The 20835-nt window shown below is 38.8% G+C and overlaps 2 protein-coding genes across 3 annotated transcripts in view; one reads left to right on the plus strand and one right to left on the minus strand.

The window, feature by feature from the left end:
* The window catches only part of LOC125889210 (glutamate receptor ionotropic, kainate 1), a 31282-nt gene extending 22819 nt beyond the window's left edge, over window positions 1–8463 (plus strand). For both annotated transcript variants that reach the window (XM_049576999.1, XM_049577000.1), the window contains 8 exons: window positions 2699–2806; window positions 3759–3872; window positions 3958–4161; window positions 4277–4500; window positions 5910–6028; window positions 6249–6466; window positions 7038–7263; window positions 7398–8463. In XM_049576999.1, coding sequence (XP_049432956.1) covers window positions 2699–2806; window positions 3759–3872; window positions 3958–4161; window positions 4277–4500; window positions 5910–6028; window positions 6249–6466; window positions 7038–7263; window positions 7398–7687 — 1503 coding nt within the window. In that variant the 3' untranslated portion in view covers window positions 7688–8463. The remainder of the gene's footprint in view (window positions 1–2698; window positions 2807–3758; window positions 3873–3957; window positions 4162–4276; window positions 4501–5909; window positions 6029–6248; window positions 6467–7037; window positions 7264–7397) is intronic.
* Window positions 8464–15064: 6601 nt separating this feature from the next.
* LOC125889213 (transcription regulator protein BACH1-like) lies at window positions 15065–20828 on the minus strand. The gene is made up of 5 exons (XM_049577006.1): window positions 20711–20828; window positions 19455–19712; window positions 17472–18638; window positions 17176–17382; window positions 15065–16322 (listed from the first exon to the last, which is right to left on the minus strand). Exons 2-5 carry the CDS (start codon window positions 19692–19694, stop codon window positions 15936–15938), a joined length of 2001 nt encoding a protein of 666 aa, XP_049432963.1. The 5' UTR covers window positions 19695–19712; window positions 20711–20828; the 3' UTR covers window positions 15065–15935.
* Window positions 20829–20835: the final 7 nt, after the last annotated feature.

The raw sequence follows: 20835 nt of genomic DNA on the forward strand, positions 1-20835 counted from the left end.
GGATACATTTGCTTTGGTTCCAGTAGATTGAATCGAATTATTTTCAGTAACAAATTGACTGATGTAAGTTTCTGTTTAATGGCTGAAAGAACAAGATGATGAAATGTAAAGGCTTAGTGTTGTTCCACATCTCTTAATACACCTGTAATTGATTTCTTACAAAAAAATCCTCCAGACTGAGTGATATATATACATATATATATATATATAGATATAGATATATAGATATATATAGATATATATCATAGAATCCAATGACCCTATGATTTAGCATGACACTAAATTAATTACCAAGGTTATTAGATTAGATTCTAATTAATTGCAGTAAGGGGCAGTTCACTCAAAGACCCCTCAAAAGTCATTTATTCAGTACGTATGAGAATCTCAGTATGATATGTGGTGGTTTGAAGCTTTTGCCTGTGCCATGTGCTCAGTGGCATTGGCTTGTGTGTCCCCAATAATTTCTAGTTCTGAGAGCTCACACACAGTGAGCTGTATTAGTGTGAGCTTCAACACAAGTCCTTCAAAGATAAACAAGTCACACTGTTCTTCTCCCACATACCAGCTTTATTTCCCAAATGTATTTTGATATTATTATCAGCTTCAGTTCATTGAAAAAGCCTATCAGCTATGTCCATTTTCAAACATATTAACTTACCCCCCTAAAGCTTACTCACAATAATCCACAGGCCTTGTTGTAATCAGTTTCTAAAAAATACATTCCTCTGAAGAACACCGACCGTATTATGTTTGTGCAGAAAGAAGAAATTCAGAAAGAGCTGCATAGATTATCAGTCATAAGTTTCCAGTTTTTCAGCAATAATATGTAATAGGGTTGCAGTGGTATACCAGTTTTAAGGTATAGCATACTGTGTACATTTGCTTATCTACAATATTGACAAAAATGCAACTGGACAGAGAATCTCAACTTCATAGCAGTTGTTTTCAAAAGCAGGACTTTTAGCACATACTTCCAAGTTTCAATTGTTTGTTTGTTCAACCAAAAATAACCCTTCTCATTTTCATTTCTTTTAGGGTCATTTAGTCTTATGATAATAATAATTTTGTAATACTGTGATACAGTGAAACCACAATATTTTCTGAGATGGTTATTTTACCATGAAAATTTTATGCTGTTGCAACCCTAATATGTAAATGAGAAAGCAGCAGCATGCTTTTGTTTTCATCAATGTGCAATTACATCATTCCTCACTCAGGTGTAATGCAACAGCCTCAAATAGGAATGTGGCCGTGGTTTAAAGGTCCGTGGTTTAAAGGTCCAGTGTGTAAAATTCAGGGGGATTTAGTGGCAGCTATCGGTAAGGACTGCAGATTGCAACCAGCTGAAACTTCTCCCAGTTAGGATTCCCTCAGTGTCCATCATTCTGGAGGTTTTTACTGGGAGCCAAATTATCTGCAGAGGTCCCTTCCTCTGAAAAATAAATGGACCAGGTCATTACAACTGGTAACAACCCTGATTAAAATGACATCACGTTACAAATTAGTGTTTCTCTGATGCTTTTTGGCATGTCAGAGATGGACAGCCAATCTAGCACCTGCTAATCTGTGCTCACCATTTTTCTCTGATAACTTAAGATCCAGACATTCAGGAGGCTTTTACCAGGAGCCAAATTATCTGCAGAGAAGTCTTCCACTCCAAAACAGATCCAGTGATTTAAACCAGTAAAAACACTGAATAAAGAAGTTTCATTGGTGATTTCCCAACACTTTCAGCACGGAGGGGCTGCTAATTATGCTGGCTGACGCAAATGGCCCTATCTAGAGCCAGTGTTTGGTTTATCCATCCTGGGCTGCTGTAGAAACATGGCAGTGCAACTTGATGATCTCCATGGACAAGAACTCACTCCCTATGTAGATAAAAACAGCTCATTCTAAGGCAACAAAAACATAACGATTCTTATTTTCAATTAATTATACACTTAACAAAACATAATTATTATATTAGATTCCATATTCCTTTTGTCGCAAAATATTCCCATAAATCCTACACACTGGGCCTTTAAATCTTGGATCTACCCTCACCACATGTTTCTAAAAGGCTTGATATATGAAGACTTGTGTTATGGGGTGAACTGGTGCTTTAATTCTATCTTCAGAGCACTTTGATTCACTGCCAGAAAAAAAAATTAAATCATGAAATGCCATGGGCTGAACATTTGCAAATTTACAGTAGGTGTATTGATTTGCAGATATGCCATCTTCCCATAAAGAAACTGGCTTCTCAGCTTCCTCCGTCTGTGCAAAATTGAGATGCAGCTCATTTCTTTAAGCCCTCTGTAACAGAGATTTAACCTGACTGTTATTCAGCTGAGCTCACTTCATTATCAACCGCATTCAAATATCTCTGAGCTCTGTTGCCCACCCGCTGCTCTCCACTCAGACAGAGGCCATGCTTGCCTGCTCCATTTACATCACTGTCCACCATGTTACATACACAGAGATACTTAATATTTCCATTGAGGATCCAGCCAATGCACAAATGTCCATTAAGATGCAGTTAGCCTTTGTCAGTGTTCTTAGCTTAATGCAGCACTCATCAATTATTAATTTTATAAGAACTGTTTTAATTTTTCCAGGCTTCCACTTGACTTTCATTTATGTATATGACAAAATTTCATGACACAAATGAAAAACCGAGGGATTCATTGGTTTTTTTTCTGCTCTTTCTTTGCCACAGGCACAATGGAACGGCTTGACGGGACAAATAATTATAAACAAGACGGACGGCTTGCGGAAAGAATTTGATTTGGATGTCATCAGCCTAAAGGAAGATGGCTTGGAGAAGGTGAACTATCTGACCCGTGTCTATACTATCAGTGCAGACTGTTATTGTAGACATTCATGGCAGAGCTGAACAGAGTTGGAAAACAGGGCCACTACTATTCACTGAAATCTCCTTTTTTCTAAAATTGCAGAAACATGACTTGTCTATAAAACAATAGACTGCATCTTAAAATCTGATGCACTAATTATACCTCAGAAAAGGAACTTTTTGAACTGTTTTGACACATTGCTCTTGCAAATAGTTGTAGCTGTCATTTTGAGGTCAAAAGTTTGTTGATGCTCCTTTAATCACACTGACAATTCTGCGCTCAGTTTTGGCAGGTTATTAATAGGCCTATCATGACGAAGGAATTAAACTTAAGTTAACACAGTTGAAAGTAAAGATTAACAAGAAAATGAAATAAGAGCTGTAACCAGAGGAGTTATTATTTTCCACATTTGTCTTTAAGTCAAAATTAATTGTTCTTTCTTTAAGCTCAGGGATCTGTGATTAAAATGCTTTCTCTTTATTATTTCTGCAAGACAATCGCGGGCAACAACCGCCTCAATAAAGTGTGGAAAAAGGTTTGTACTCTAACTGCCCTGGCAGACTAAAGGAATGTTGATACTGTTTATTAATTACTTTACCTGCTACCCTCTGTGATGTCTCCCCTTTTTCCACAAAAAAAAAAAAAAAAAAAAAAAAGTTTTAGGTACTGGTGGGAAGAAATGTTCAACATTTCTACACTGGACATGGCATTTCAAGTTTTATCAAATATTGTGTTTTATATTCTTTTCCTTTTCCCACAATCTCTCATCTCAGTTTGTTCTTCCACTGTAATTTTTCTACTTCCTAGTACTTGTTTCTTTTACCTTCTTTGCATTCCTTATCATGATCATGTGAAGGTGACTTGGCAACTATGGGTCTTTGATATGTAGTCAGTGTGGTTATTTGGATATTTTCTTCTTTACAGATTGGTGTGTGGAACTCCCAAACAGGCCTTAATTTAACAGAAAACAACAAGGATTCATCCACAAATGTGACTGACTCGATGGCCAACAGGACCCTCATTGTTACAACTATTCTGGTATGGATTAAAGTAATTATCAGGCAGCATTTGATCAGGAATGTCTTAATATTCCTAATGAAGTCAATTATGCACCTTATTCCAGGAAAATCCTTATGTCATGTATAAGAAATCTGACAAGCCGCTGTATGGGAATGACCGCTTTGAGGGTTACTGCCTGGACCTGCTCAAAGAGCTCTCCAACATTTTGGGCTTCTCCTATGAGGTAAAGCTGGTGTCTGATGGCAAATATGGCGCTCAGAATGACAAGGGGGAGTGGAACGGCATGGTGCGAGAACTCATTGACCATGTGAGTAGCAATCAATATTAAATGTGAGAGAATATCTGTGTAATCAGCAGCATCATCTGTGTTTGACTGTGGTTCTGCTTGATGTTTTTGTTGTCTTGTTTTTGTTCTGTACCAGGTGGCTGACCTAGCCGTGGCCCCTCTCACTATCACGTATGTGAGGGAAAAGGTGATAGATTTTTCCAAGCCATTCATGACGCTGGGGATCAGCATCCTCTACCACAAACCCAACGGCACCAACCCAGGAGTGTTCTCCTTCCTGAACCCACTGTCCCCTGATATCTGGATGTATGTGCTGCTGGCATGCCTCGGGGTCAGCTGTGTGCTGTTTGTTATTGCCAGGTAAAAGCATAGAGCGAATTTTAATAAATAGGACCAAAGGATTGGTCTGTGTAAGAAAATCCTTATCTATAGCTTTAGCTAGAATTAACTTCATACAGTATGTTCGTTATTGTTGATTGCACTTTAAGCAACATTGTTTCACCAGAAAACTAAATTCCACTTTAACTGAATATTTTGATGTCCTGTATGCTATAGGGAAGTTGGACTTTCAGTTCATTGTGGACTGCTGCAGTAACTGACCACAGTTATGTGTCTGTGTCCTTGGTCACAGTTGACTCGATATAATTTTTGCCTGTTTGCATTATGTCCCCAACATACATTGGAAAACAGCCAAAATGCAGGTAGTAATGCAGTTTTTCTCCATTGCATACACACAAAAAATGAACCTGTGCAGAGAATTCTGAAAACTTGAAGCTCCAGTATCAACAACAGGACTCCAAACTGCTAAACTCTTATCACAATTTCATTGTTTTCACTCAAGTAGTAATTCTAAATCACATTACTGCAAAACTCTAAACACAAACTGCATCATTTAGCACACTCTGTTCACCTAGAAAACACTGGCCTTCAAAATGCCACACCCCAATTACCAGTTGGTCTCACTCATATCTCAGCTGTTCAGGCTCAATTGGCAAAATAGTCCAATCAGAGCATAAAAAAACGCCTCGGATAACCTCTACTGTGTTGGGGGGGGGGAGTAAAGTAGCATGGAGAACAGATTAGGAGGAGAAGGAGGAGGAGAAGGAGATACCTTTTAAAAAAGTTTTGCCCTAATTTCATCATTACAGCTTCAGAAAAAAAATCTAAATGCATTCTCCCTTGGCACTTACTGTATTGACAAATGTACATTGTATCATGTGCTGATATAATGATTGTGCCAATGCAATGTTTATTTGATTTATTAACAGTATTATATTAACATATGACAACAGTTTTTATACTGTATGTACTGTATGCAGCCTATTTTGGGACAAAACACCCTGATCTTTAAAAAGTAGAAAAAGGAAACAACTGCTACATTTTTTCTTCAATATGTAACATGGCTTCATGAAGCCAGACATATACAGTATAAACAGTATTTTGATGGTAGTATTTGAAATTTATCACACCAGCGTTTAATTGATGCTCTGTATGAGATACTCATATGATAGCTGCTTTTGGTTTTGGTTTTGAGTGCAGTGTTTCATTTTGCAAAGATTTGTGGAGTTTTGACAAATTGTTTAACTTTTTTCAGTTTTGTGTTCAGAGTTTTGAGCTATAGTTTCAGGAAATGTGTTTAAACAATTGGAAAAACTGAAAGTGAATATTAGTGGGTGTCACAGGCCTAAATATGGTATTATGTTGTCATCCTTAAGTCATCGTATTTTATTTACATTACTAATTTTAACTGTTTAACTCTTCACCTTCAGGTTTACTCCCTATGAGTGGTACAACCCTCACCCCTGCAACCCTGACTCTGATGTGGTTGAAAACAACTTCACTCTAATAAACAGTGTTTGGTTTGGAGTTGGAGCACTTATGCAGCAAGGTATACTTATTGCATATATAATTGTATTATGTTACCATGCTCTTTTCATACCTGATAGAGATTTGGTAGAGCACCTTCTACCATCACCTTTGCACATAGAATGTGCCTGGGAAAGAAGACAGCCAGTATCATGGTTATTTTGTTACATACTATGTCGTTGTTGTCTCATGATGTATTTGTGTGTAGGATTCACAATGTACCTTGTGATGTTATCTTACAGGATCCGAACTGATGCCTAAGGCCCTCTCTACAAGGATAGTCGGTGGAATATGGTGGTTCTTTACGCTGATCATAATCTCCTCATACACTGCTAACTTGGCTGCCTTCCTCACTGTGGAGAGAATGGACTCACCAATCGACTCTGCAGATGACTTGGCCAAGCAAACCAAAATAGAGTACGGTGCTGTAAGAGATGGCTCCACCATGACCTTTTTTAAGGTAATCTTCTTACCACTCCGCAGTAAATGAAAGTAACTACACGAGAGTGGGGGGAGGGATGCAAACAGGAGGACCACTTTTGATTTTAATAAGCCTGACAAGTTTTACCCTTGAGCCATCAGTCCTCAGTCATTACAGTAAGATGACATGTGTTGTCTGATGGGTTGGGGAAAAAGAGTAAGGTTAAAGGTCAGTATCTTAGAAACTTCCTCATACACGCTCATTAACAAAAGCCTGTGGCCAGTTCTTCCACAAAGATTTCAAGGATTTATTGTGTTGTCTGTAGCACACTAACAGCTTTATCTGAATGTACAGAGAAAATTGAATGAACTTGGGCAGATTTGTACACACTTGTCACAACCCATCTCCTGCCTTCCATCAGGATTATTGCCCCAGTCAGCAGAGAGTCTCCAAATACTGTTTCATTTGAAATATTAGAAAGAAGCATCAACCACTGACCATGCATCAACATTACCGGTCTTGGTTTTTGTCCGCTGCGTTGTTGTTTGCTGTGTTGAATATAAAGATGCTGTGTTTTTAACTTATATATATTCTGATTCTGATTAAACAGAAATCTAAGATCTCAACTTATGAGAAAATGTGGGCATTCATGAGCAGTAGGAAGAACACAGCTTTGGTGAAAAACAACCGGGAGGGGATTCAGAGGGTTCTAACTACGGACTATGCTCTTTTGATGGAGTCGACCAGCATCGAGTACATCAGCCAGCGTAACTGCAACCTCACACAGATTGGAGGCTTGATAGATTCAAAGGGCTATGGAGTGGGAACCCCGATTGGTAAGAGAGATCAGTAACAACAGACACAGTAACAATTATAACCAATAAATGCTTCCTGTCCGTCTACAAAGCAACCAACCCAAAGGTTATGATGCTGGTAATGGCAGTAATAATGTTTTTTTATCCTGCTGTAGGCTCCCCTTACAGAGACAAGGTCACCATCGCCATCTTGCAGCTTCAGGAGGAAGGGAAGCTGCACATGATGAAGGAGAAATGGTGGAGAGGGAATGGCTGCCCAGAGGAGGACAGCAAAGAGGCCAGTGCGCTTGGTGTGGAGAACATAGGGGGTATCTTTATTGTGCTGGCAGCCGGACTAGTCCTCTCAGTTTTTGTAGCGATTGGAGAGTTTATTTACAAATCCAGAAAAAATTTGGACATTGAGGAGGTGAGTGTTGGTCAGTGCGAATGGCACAACAAGTATTAACACACGATGGGACTCAATCAAAGACTGTTAATGAACCCTACTACACATTTGCGTTGTCATTGTTGTCTTCAGAGGACTACAGTAATCACTGGGCCAACAAAAATTTGAAGTCTGAATGTGTTGAACTGCATTGTTACAATCAAAACAGAAATACTTTTTTGACACAGAGTTTAGTGTTTTCAGTAGTTTTGATGTAGAGAACATGAACATTTTAGTCTTAATTGGAAGAATACATTGGAAACCCTTTTTTATGATGACAGATGGTTGTTGACTTCTGACATCATGACACTTGGCCTTGCTGTTTTTTCGCAAAAAACTGTAAACACTGTAACATTGTTTGTGTGGATAAAATGTCATTCTCATGCCATGATATTGTGGGTAAGTGATGCTAAGTGTTATCTTTTGAGGCGTGTTTGCCATGTAAATTCCGACAACTGCAGTAGGTGTGAAGGTGTTCTGTTATAAAAAATATTTGCATTTTCATATTTATAGCGCACAGAAACTTTGACACAACAGTACTTCGTACCACTTTTGTATGTACTCATGTATTTCAAAAAAATTTGATTTACTCTATGACGATTGTTTCCACTTTGTTTATGAATGAGTGTTCCCACAAGATTTTATTCAAGTTGCTTGACACTCAGGCCATCAGTTGCTTACTGTCTATAGTTTCTTTCTTTTTTTTTTTGCTTTTGTATCATATGACATTCACAAACATGCATGTATATGTTTCGTCATGTTGGCATTGTTTCAGAATGACTAAAGTTGTGTGAGAACATTACATCATTTAACCTTTTATTTCTGGTTGTTTTGGTTTTGATTGCGTCCTTTCTTTGCTTGCGCAGCCTTTTCCTCACTGGATGGAGCAATTATAAGTTGTGTTAATTGAAATAACGTCTCCAAGGTTTCATCCACAAACCCTTAGAGTTACACAAAGATGAAATGAGTTCTTCTAAAATCAGTTTGATTTTTTTAATTGCTGCTTTCCAATTGTGAACATTCATTGTTCTGTTCTCGTCATTTGTTTCAGCCATTTTTTGGAACAATTTTTTTGAGAAACTTTACTCATGTTATCAGAGAACAGGGGTTGTGAGTTTACAGGTTTGCATGTTATTGTTGGCCTGCACTATAGAAAACCTACTTGTATGCTAACACACTACACTGTATATCACCAATGTCTTATTTTTAGCATTCATAGATGTTGCTTGCAAGTACCCTGCCAATTAAGCAACTATTATGCATTTGTATAGCACTTTGCCCAAACTTATTTACCATTGGTGTAAAGCAGCACATCTAATCATGTGTTTAAAATCACCAGATAACAGAATGTAAAGCAACCAGTCCTAGAACACTTAAGATATAGAGAGATGGCCTCTGGCTTTAATGTTAAAGTGGGTGGTCACGTAAGTCATTACATTGGCAGATGACTCATGCCACTGGCTCGGCAGTAGCTACTTGCGTCCCTAAATCACCTTTCTCTCTGCCTGCTTTCAGCTTTCATCGGACCCATATTCACCTCAGTAAGGCTTAAAGGCTTGTAAATAACATCCTCATTTTGTAATGGATTACAAACACATATTTCACAGTCTTGGTTTTAAGGTGTACAGGCCTTGTCACACAGATTAGAAAATCCTGCAGATGTAATGAAATTCTTCTTCCCCCAAATCTAACAGGTACTGCTGAACGGTGGTTGTTTTGTCTCTGCATTAAAGGATTTGTGTCACATTCAAGATGATGTGACAGAATTTCACATTTGAAATAATCATACTTGTGACTAAGAACCATTGATTGATATTCATGAACAAAAATTACGATTGATTGGTCATTATGATTATTACATAGATCATTTTTGACAGATTTTTTGCATTATACATACAGCATTGCTTTAAAATAATGCTAATTTGGACATAAAAACCCACACATTCAATGAGAATCCAATGTTAGTGTTGCATTCATTGTTAACAAAGCATCACCAGTATGCACGCAATGACATTGCAGTGTTAAGGTTTACTATTCCTGTTCACAATTTAAATATAAGATTTAAATTCAAACTCATTAACTGAAAAGGGGGACACAGGACATTTTGACATGTAATCTGATTTGAACTAGATTTGAAATATTCAGGTGCCACCAGTGTGTAACTATAGCAAAATCATATGTGTGATTACAGACGTTTACAATGCTCTGCTCTAAATGGCAAACGCTCAGCTGTTTCAGTTTTTTCAGTGAGGCCAAAATCAAACCATCAACTGGAACTCTACTGTGTCATTGAAGATGCTTTTAAGTCCAATGGATTGCCTGATTTTGACGCTGACAACTTTTCAGTGTTTTTTTTTTTTTTTTTACCTTTTCAACCACATTTTGCTTCTAAAACTGTATCTACTATGTGACCAGCTCATTCCTTTCAGTGTTGTGATGGAGGAAACAGGCATGTCTTTAAATTGCTGCACAACAATGAAGAGAAAAATCCAAGCAAAGGGGAGGGCAGGATTACACAATGTTTCTTTGCCATACAAAACACACTTAAAGAAAAGAAACAGTCTGCACTAGTGTTGTCACGATACCAAAATCTTTGTTTCGGTACCAATACCAATTTGAATTTCGATACTTTTCGATACTCTTCGGTACTTTTCCTAAGGAAAAGTCCTTTTGGATACAAACCTTTGGAACAATAAATAGTAGGGGTGTAACGGTACGGTCTGCGAGGCAGACTTTCTCTTGTCTTTTTTCATGTGCACCTGCTGCGAATGTTGATACAGGTGTTGTCATACACACCACTTGCGCAATCTGTGCTCCAATAGGAACAAGAAAGGCGTTTGTGTGCATAAATGAGTAAACTAAATTAACTAAATTAATGAATTGAATCAGTTTCAAAGTACCAGTATTTTCCAAATGCAGTATAGTACCATTTGGAATACTCTAGTACTGCGGTACTATTTTAGTACCGGTATACCGTGCAACACTAGTCTGCACCAATCAAGAGTATTGAGTTTTTAATTAATTTTGATATAAATGCTGTTCTATTCATTGATATAAATTTATTAATAAAGGTGAATCCCATATCCCTGTTTTAAATTGTTCATAGAGCAGCACTTTCAACCACCAGCATTGGGTGATTCAACTGAGCTGTACAAGTGAACTGATGATTCTTTAAATATGCTTGACAACATTTTGTAACTGGTGTTCACTGTAAAACTAATGGTATTGCACTCAAGTGAATCAGCAGTTGATCATGTAATATGATCTGGTAATTTTGGATAACAGGTATTCTAGCTGTCCAGCTGTCAATTATAATACAGGCAAACACTTAAAATGTCTTTGCATTTTACTCCATCAACACCAGCACACATCAAATGCATGAACAACCTACAGTATGTGACTTTGAAGGATGATGGCTTCCCTTAAACTTTGGGGATATTTTCTGCACTGCTAAGCTGAAAAAATGACTCCGTGCTCAATCTAACTCTCAAAACAGCTAAGTTAATTAAAAACCAATGTACTTGGCAGAATTGCAGGCATCATTTTTGCTTTTCCAGTTGGCTCTTGACACCAATAAATTCCAACAATTTCCACATGACTGGTTAAACAGTCGTGCTCTGATACAGTATGACTTCTTTGACAGATCTTGTCCTTAAGGGCTCTTTTTCTTGTGCTTCTAATGTTACAAATGCAACACAGCAAGGACTGTTGAGACAAGAAAACAAGTGTGAATGTAATCTGTCACTGTACAACCAGCTGCTTGTTAATCTGACGGTTGCAGACCAGGGTGCTAGCTAGCTGGGGTCGGCTCGTCCCCTGGTTTCTCTCATTTCTCTGGGGGATTACAGTATTATGGTCCTCATTTATATAATCCTGTCAATGGGATATAGCCCCCTTCTCTGTGCTACCCCCAAAATGAAGTGACTGCAGCATATAATCATTTAGGATACAGTTGCTCAACAGTTTATAAGATTGATGTGCTGCAAGAAGGTCATGGACCTTATGTTTCGATTGATTATACAAGTATTGTGTCTTTCTCTAGGATTTGACCCCCTGCTAGTGAAACTCCAATACTATACCGCTATATGGATGTCCTCTCCTAAGTTCTGCATTCAGGAGGCCATGGACAGAGGTCACTGAAGTGGCACTTTTTCTATTCACATAGGATAAGAAGCATTCTTGTAAATTAGAGGGAATATACAAGCTAATTGACATATTATTCAGTAATCTGGTGTTTACTGAGGTGAAGACCAATATTATCATATCAAGAATTCAGGTTTGTATTGTTCGGATGTTCTAACAATTAGATTTTAAGCTTTCACGGACAAGTTTATTTGTCTCAAAATAAAAGTGGATATGAAAAATTTTCCTTTAGCAACCACAATCTGTAACCTGTAATTGTTGCTGCTTGTTCAACTAGACCTACTTGACAACAGTTGCATTTGTGGTCAGTGTTAGCCTGCAGGAAAAGTCCTGCCAGCTCCATGAGTATTACACTGCACAGTGTTTGTCAGTTTGATTAGCATATATATTCTCTGCTTTAGCAATTTTGCAAGCAAACTAACTTCCAGATGTTTTAATTTCTAATCCTTATTTTTTTCCCCTTGCCTCCTGTTTCTTAATCCTCGCTACCTAAGTACTGTGGAGTCTGTCTGTCAGAGGATAATGACCAGAAACATTGTGAAAAGTAGGTAAAAGAGATGTGCATAACCCTTTTACAAAATATATCCATGTATTGTGTGACAATTCAAGACAATAAATGAGTAAAAGGACTGGTAATTTTATTGACAATAATCTGAGCCAATTCATACTGACAAAGGATTAAAAAAATAATAATTTCAGTGAGAAAAAAAATCAGAGACGGGGGAGGTGGAGAGAAATGAGAGAGATCATCCAGATTTTTGTTAAAAAAAAAAAAAGAAATATAGGCTGTGACACAGAAGATATATCAAGACAGATACAGAGTTCAAGGGGGGTTTGCATTAATCTCACGTTGTAATGACAGTTTAAGGTTTTGGTATTCTGATGAATTCCAGGATTGGGCTTAAACTGCTTTCATTTTGTTTGCTGGTCTTTAATCTTCTAACCCTGCGTTCTTAATCAGAACTCAGAGCAGGTTTTTAATCTTGCATGAATGAGGCCGCGGATTACAGGCCTCTGACCTTGCCATGCCGCACAGCTGCTTCCTCCTCAAATCAAGTTTCTCTTCCTGTGTAGCTTGCAAAAGAGGATAATCTTACTTTTTGCGCTACAATGCTCCAAAATCCAAACTGTGCATAAAAGACACAAACACCAGGGAAGAAACCTAATTTTTGAGAGCGGGTCCAGTTCATAATGCTATGGTTTCTGAAGGTGATGCCAGTTTTGACAGACATAAACTTGAGGATTTTCTACAGATCTGTGTCATGATATTTGATCTCTGTGGCATTATCACCATCTAATCCTTTTGACTTTTAGATGCAACACCACTCGTCTAGTTTAAAGTTAAAGCTTTGTTTTCAGTGTGTGTTTCTGTGCGAGTTGACCTCTCAAAGATAGAATGAGTTTTATTAGTGGCTTCAGGGTTGCCCATGTAATTACCACTTTAACCTTGAGGATTGTGTTCTGAGGAAAACACAATGAGATTGCTTTTTTGTTCATTGTCCCCAAGTGCTACAGTAGCTATTTTAAAGGACACGAAACAACAAGGCCAGCACTGCCCAAACTCAGAGAAGAAGGAAGTTCATATCATAAGACAAAAACATCTTGACAAAATAGCTTCTTCAGTTTTGAAAGGGCCTTTGTAAAATGTCTATTGTGTTTAACCCTGGTTTGTTTGATCAAGCCTTATGCAAGCACCTCTCTGTTCTGAAATAAGAGGGAGTGCTCAGACCAGTTTCATATCAAATAATAGTTCTCTAAACTCCAACAACTTTAAATCTCAACAAAAGGTTATCCTAGTTTGCTATTGCAGGATGGGTATTCATAGCTAAAACAGGTCTGCAGATGCAGTAAATAACTTGTTAGTCATACAATGATTCCTACTATGTTGTGATGTTTTCTCCTCAAACTTAGATCTTTTAACAAGGTCTGTATATTTGGTTTGTTTCTTTTCTTGTTTGTGTATCTTAAGCTTTGACCTAAGATGACTTTCATGAGCACCGATGCTCAAAAAACAAAGCGTGGTCTGCCTAAGAACTGGGTTGCAACACTCCAAAGAAAATAACTACTTTTCTTTTAAACAGGTGATAATGATACAAATTGTTTCACAACAGCTGAAATTGGAAGATCTTTGAAAAGCAGCCAAACACATGCCATGCTTGTGCCTAAAGCAGTGCTTTTTTTCAGATGGGAGAATCAGAACCTCTTGTTTCTTGCATATTGTGATTTATTTTTTTTTGTAACACTTTACCATGAATGGAGGCAACCTGCCAGACCAACTTCAACACCTATTGGTACCAAAAGTATCTGCGCCAACATGACTATATGCAGACCTGCACATGTATGCCTTTGTAGGCATGCGAGGAATATCTGCTACTGTTTTGACACTTCTGCCAAAATGAACATAATTGCTTGGATACATTAGTAAGTCCGGACCATGATCTATATGATTTCACTAGAGTGGGAGGGCCCCTTCTTTGCATCTATTGCATAACAAGTCTTGCACTGCTGGGTTACAGGGACGGCTGTCATACACACTTTACTTTTTTCAATTTCCTGTCTGCAGTCTCTAGGTACCTTGACTCTTTACATAGCTTAGGTCGAATATAGGCTGAGTCTGCCTTTAATTTGAACCCTATCTTAGTCTAATCTATAGTCCTAATGATTGTAGATCCAATAAATCTTTAGAAAATAGTTAAGTTCCAACTGTTATATATTAGTGGTAGCAGTTACATAATTTTACTATTAGGTGGAAATAAATGAGTTTTGTCATAATCCATGTTCATAAAAAAACAACAAATTAATTTTGTTTACAATAACGCAAGTAGTTCTGAACCAGGTTCCTATTCCTCCTTTAAAGCTTGGACCCAATTATTTTTTTGAATACCATTTTTTTTTGTTGTTGATTATGTCATGTCCACCAATGCTGACTGAACAGTCTGACATCAGTGATATTACATGTTGTTTCAGGTTTTTTTTTTTTTTTTAACTAAAGTTTGTTGCTTAAACTTTATAAATGTTTTGCAATGTTAAGCCTTGAGCTTGCACAAAGATCTCTAGAAGAAAGCTTAATCTCTTGCAGATAACTCGCAGAAGGAAATATTCATATCATAGTGCTCTAGCCAGTCAATTAAGGCTAAGCATAGCTGGTGAGGTAAACTGAGTTGTACTTCCATCTATTGGCCAACTTGTGGTACTGTGCATGAATACAGGCGGAGAAAATACTCTTCTTGCTGGTTGAAAAAAACAAACACCAAATGGTAACAAAATGTTGTTTATTTAAATCTGTAATGCAACAAAGCATTTAATAAAAAATATTCAACATGAAGACAGACCTTAATGTAAGAGAATGCCATCAAAATGGGCTTTGGGTTAATGTGCAACAGTGCTTGAGATAAGAATACAAAGACTGCCTTTATCTTTTTGTATTACAGCATAAGGCACATTTTGCATCAAATAACATAACTCCCTATGTTCCCCTTAACACTTTCAGACACACTGGAACTACTCCTCAAATATCGGGGGAAACTTACAGTTACTCATTCAAACTATAGACTGGCATTCAAATAATGCTGTTAAGATATATTGTTAGCTGTAACAATTCCTTGTAATCTACTGTAAAAAGTTCTGTTAGTGCTGTGCATATTTAGTCAATGAAACAGCATAGTAGTAGAATAACACAGAGTGTGTTAAGAATATGACTAATGATTACAGACTAATTAGCCTAAAATCAAAGAAACATCTTATTTTCAACTGTCTGTTTTGTGTGCATGGGGTTGGGTGTGCAGCAAGAATTATTTTAGCCATCACAACAGTCAGGTTATATGTTTCCCTGAGTAAAACAAACTTCATTTTTAGAAAGGGAATTACTGGAAAATTGTCTGCACTTTTAAAGTGATGAATACTGTTTTCTGTGTTAACTACAGTAAAATGTATATTAGAAATACAACAAAGAAGATCTGACATTTTGCTATGTCACTTTATGATACCTATATCAGGCTGAAAATCAGTCAGTGAAATACACAGGAAAGCATATTTATCCCAAAGGGGGATTACAGTATATACTTTAAGTCCACTCCCTGCTCCGTGGTCCTTCAAGGTTAGAAATGATAATGGAAATTATGTCCAATTATAAGCTGTTGTTCATGTTCAGACAGACACTGAGCAGAGAAGAGGGACTAGGGCAGCTCTGTGGAGAACCTGCCTCTTCTGTCTGTGCACCAGCCTCTGGTGTAGCAGTTTGAACTGAGTCTGCAGGTGGCTTACTTGGGCAACGCTCTGAAGAACAACTTACCATTTTGATAGTGATCTGGGACTCCTCATTTTTACCCACATGGCTAGGGGAGGAAATGGGGGAGTCTGGTGAGGAGACCTTGGCAAGAAGCTGCACGTGGTCCTGATCAGAGCCAGACTCGATGCTGACACTCTTACATAACTCGCACAGACTCTGCCGCGTCTCCTCCAGGTTTTGCTCCAGCTCAGTTCTCTCCTGCAACAGCCGCTCCTTCTGACTTTTCTGTAGAGCAAATGACAGTAACAATCATTTACAATCTTCGAATTCAAACAAAAACTTACAACTGAAGATTGCTGTAAAATTAAAGGGTCACTCAATGGAGATTAGAAAAATATCTAGTCAGGCTTCACTGTTTTTTGTCTGTTTCTTTATTCGCGCTTCTTACCCTTTCATTTATGTTCCTTCAGTATTTAAAATTCATACGTTTTCTGGTTCAGCCTGTTGAATCTGTAAATCTGTTGTTCACCCTTCTACAGGTGCTACAGAATTTACACCAAGGTAATATCTATGACGGAGCGTGCAAGACTGTCATAAATAGTTTGTCTTGTGCTCCTCACAGAATTTTATTTAAAGTGGTGAGTTAGTGCACATTTTTGTCTGATCTCAAAATAATCCCATCAGTTAGCTGTGTAGGAAAGGCTACCATAATGATCTATGTACATTTCTAAACATTTAATAGCACAGGACTGCAGTAAATGCAAACATATTTTAGCTAAAATTGCTATAAAGCTTACTTTTCATACCAAAAGCAAATAATAAAGCCGTTTTATTGACATTTTGCATTGTGAAACATTACTTTTTCAGTATATACATTCTCCTGGATTTGTACTCTGGGTTCCTAGCATACTGACCTCTACTGCAAAAATTACACTTCTTTGTTGTGGCAAATGGATAAGAAAAAAAAGGTGGAGGCTGTGCAAGACACTTGTTTAGGAAGACAAAAGTATTTCCATCAGCACTGCTGCAGTTGCTGGGCAGCACCACAAGAGGCCAACAAAGGTCACAAGACACTAAAATCAATCATCTCATGTATGACAACATGTTGAGAATGCCAGACAAATTTGAGGCAACTTACTAATTTTTTTATTTCACATTCCAGCTGCTGTATGCTGTCGAGTTTCCTCTTTCGGCAGCGCTGTGCAGCCACACGGTTTTTGCTACGTCGGCGGACGTCATGGACAAACTCCAGCTGGTCTTGAGTCAGGTGATGGTGTCTCAAAAGCTGCTGGAAAGCGCTTCGAGTCAGCGTTGAGATCTGCTCCACTGGGAAAGGGAGTTGAATCTGTAGAGTACATGGTTTTGAAGTAAGATTTATTCTACTGAATATATTCATCTATCAATAACCAAACATCAGCTGTGTATCAAAATGACCTCTGCTGCTCTTTTGTTGTTGGCCTCAGTATCTCCATCTGTGTCCAGGTCTGACTCGTCCCCAGAGTTGAGTGAGGATGACATGTAGGGGCTCTTCTCTGACTGGGAAAGGCTGTCGGTGCGTGGGGCCGAGTCATCACTGGTCCCAAAGTCCCTGAGGAAGGGACAGTCTCCTACACTGGAGCTCAGGTCCAGCTGCTTAAGCCAATGAAAGTCTGATGCTTTTGCCAGATTGTTTTGGTCCATGGGTTCTAAGGGGAGTGGTTGAGCTTGAGACGGGCACAGGTCAGACCAAAATCCCTTTGCCAGATGCTCAGCCACCTCCCTCTCCACGCTGCTCCTCTCCCCAATTCCCTCTTCGTGGCTTAGAGCAGTTAGTGTAGGGTCTGAGAAATCACCTTCCATTTTCTCTTCAAGGCCAGCCACACTCTGCTCTAATAACTCACTGCAATCTTCCGCCCCTGATGTGTTGAGTGGACATGAACTGGGGTTACAGTCAGTTTCAGCACCAAGCGTCTCGACAGTCTGCTTAACATCTCTGCCTGCTGACTCAATGAGTTCTGGCGGATTCCCATCCCCTGGGGTTGTGAGCTCACAGGGCAAGCCACAGTCTGCCAAACTCAACTCACTTTGATTACACACATCTCCTATCTCTAAAATGTCTTTTTCGCAGAACTGAGAGGGATGATCTGCTTTGTCAGAGTCTGGGCATGGCAAAGACAACATGGGGCACACACCATTTGCTGTTAACTCCAGAGATAAGGGGGCCATTTGTGGCCCACAGTTCTCCAAACAGAAGTGTTCTTCCCTGCTGTTCGTTTGACCCTCTGCGCTTGGAGGACACTGTGATGGGAAATCTGTTTGTTCATCACCTCTTGAAGGCACTGAGCTGTGTGACTCAAATGATTTTGGTTGGCTGCTCTCTACACTAGGGCCAAAACTGGCACTGGGATCCTGGCTCTGACAACAGGCTCTACGCCTGACCTCCTGTGAGGTTCTTTTACCTTCAGAAAACTTTGGGATGAGGAAATCAAAGCATGCTGACTCCAGGTTATGAAATCCTAAAAACTCTGCACTGCTGTGAATGGCGTGGATGTTTTCTTTGGTGAAGGGAAGTTTTGATGTGTAGGCAAATTGAAGCAATGGTTCAAACCCCTCAACAGTCACCTGTGGGGAAAGGAGATACAGCAAATTGTTGGGGTACAATAAAACTCACACTATATACTATAACTAACAACTGTAACTTAATAAGACCGTATTAGAAAGGTAACCAGCTAATAAAGGAACACAAGGTATCCAGAACTATAGGTATTTGTATATTTCCTGAAATGTAATGCAGTAAAACCCATACTACATGAAAAAGCTCAGTGGGTACTAACACAGGCCTCTAAAATCAACAAAGCCTGAAATAGCATAGAGCTGTAATAATTTCTGCAGGGCTGACAGATACATCATTGTCACGGACATTATGATGTACACGTGTGCTCAGGCATGAGTCACATTGCAAGGGCTGCAAATTGGACCAACAGTCATGTTACACAGAGACATCTACTGCTGGAGAAAATAGATACTGCAGTGTCTGCAATTTCCATGGCACATCTTGAAGAAAAGGTTCTCAGCCATGCGATAAAAATGTAGTCTTGTTCAGAGACTTTTTGGTAGCTAGTCTTCTACATATACATTGCATGCTGCGCCTTGCTAAGTGTGATATAACATTTTAGCAACTGACAGATGGGCTCTTTATTTTCAGGATGACAAAAGTTCATTATTATTTATATTGTGCTGATTATAGACTTCAGTTTTAATTTATTGGCGCCATGATATGTGTCCTCTAAAGTACAGACCTGCCTTAAATTTCCTACTGTAGAAAATCAGATCACTCAGAAGTCCATAATAAAACAATTGAATTCAGAAGTGCAACATATTGGTAAAACTGGGTCAATTTTTTTCCCAAATCCCTCGACAGAACAGCAGGACACTGACCTCATCAGGCAAGGTAATGATGGGATTCTGTCTGGTGACACTGGTTACCCTGCTGTGAAAGTATTCGCTGCAGGAAGCCAAGACAGAGCAGTGGGCCCGAAAACTCCTGCTTTCGACCACCACCGTCACATCACACAGGATGTCCCGCTGCCTCTGGTCATTCAGACACTGGAGAACATGGGCGCTGTGCACTGCAGACTGAAAGGTGAACACTGACATGCGGGGAGCTTGGAGCGACATGGTTCTTACAAGCTCAGCCTGTGTGAGAGGGAGCAGGGGAGAATCTCAAGGCATCATGATCACAATGCAGAGTTTGTCAAAACAGACCACAGTGTGGATTCTAGCTGCAGTGATTAGTTGATGATCGATCAGCCTGTTGACAGAAAATTAATCTGCAACAATTTTGATAGCTCATTCAATTAACTGATTTGATAAATAATCCTTAGTTGCAGCCATAGTGGATCCTTGAAGGTGCAAAGTTGGTGAAGGGCAGCTGTTTCATAGTGAGGCTGAACCTTGAGGTTTAGATGAACATTTTTAAAAGAATCTAAGACGGTCACCCAAGCATTACTAATATAACTTTTAACATACAAAAAGCTAATGACTAGTTCACTGTCTAATAACACTTTCCCACAGGAATCTACATTACCTAATAGATATTATTGTTGTGGGCAGCAGAAAAGATAACAGGGCAGTCAAATGACCTGCCTTCATGCAAGACACTTTACTGTACCTTATTATTCAAGGTAATTGCATGTTCCAGTCCGACTTCAGTGAAAAATAAATATGATTTACGTGTAACCAAATGTAATAACTTATATTGACATTGTACTGACCTGGATGCATATTTAACGGGACAGCTGTCTGATAAAATGTAATTAGCTCGCAAGCTTTTAGGTGATCAGGAAGTTACTGCAGCCAGGATAGATTTAATTCTAACACGGTGACTTGGGCAGCAAAATGCTGACTCATGTTTAGCCAAGTTACCCAAGTGAGCATGGTGGTGGAGAGGCATACCTAAAAGTGACCAAAGTTACAACAAGAACGTTACGTTATTAACGACTGACAACGTTTTCATAAAGATACTAATGTCATCGGTCGAAAATAATATCCACACCGAAAGGCTCTGCGCTAGGCCAGACCGCTAGCTATACTTCTCCACCGAGCGAACACATCTTCCTGTTTTTGGCTAAAGACGAAAACAATCTGAAACAGTACTTTATATTAATTTAAAAAGGCTATATATAATCACTGACCTGCCATGTCAGCTTGACAACACTGCCATTGGTAAATTTCTGAAGATGTTTCTGGCCATCCGGACCCAGACTTTCCTCGTCATGTGACAATTTGGACCAGGAAAAATTGTCAGCACTTACTGCGC

The sequence above is a fragment of the Epinephelus fuscoguttatus genome, linkage group LG5 (genome assembly GCF_011397635.1).
Source record: "Epinephelus fuscoguttatus linkage group LG5, E.fuscoguttatus.final_Chr_v1".
In the NCBI taxonomy this organism is placed as follows: Eukaryota; Metazoa; Chordata; class Actinopteri; order Perciformes; family Serranidae; genus Epinephelus; species Epinephelus fuscoguttatus.

Excerpts from the sequence above, each read along its gene's own strand:
- LOC125889213 (XM_049577006.1), bottom strand. The coding sequence starts at position 19,694 with ATGTCGCTCCAAGCTCCCCGCATGTCAGTGTTCACCTTTCAGTCTGCA. Across the intron at positions 18,639-19,454 it reads TCATTACCTTGCCTGATGAG|GTGACTGTTGAGGGGTTTGA; the intron begins GTCAGTGTCCTG and ends CTTTCCCCACAG. Across the intron at positions 17,383-17,471 it reads ACAACAAAAGAGCAGCAGAG|ATTCAACTCCCTTTCCCAGT; the intron begins GTCATTTTGATA and ends TGTACTCTACAG.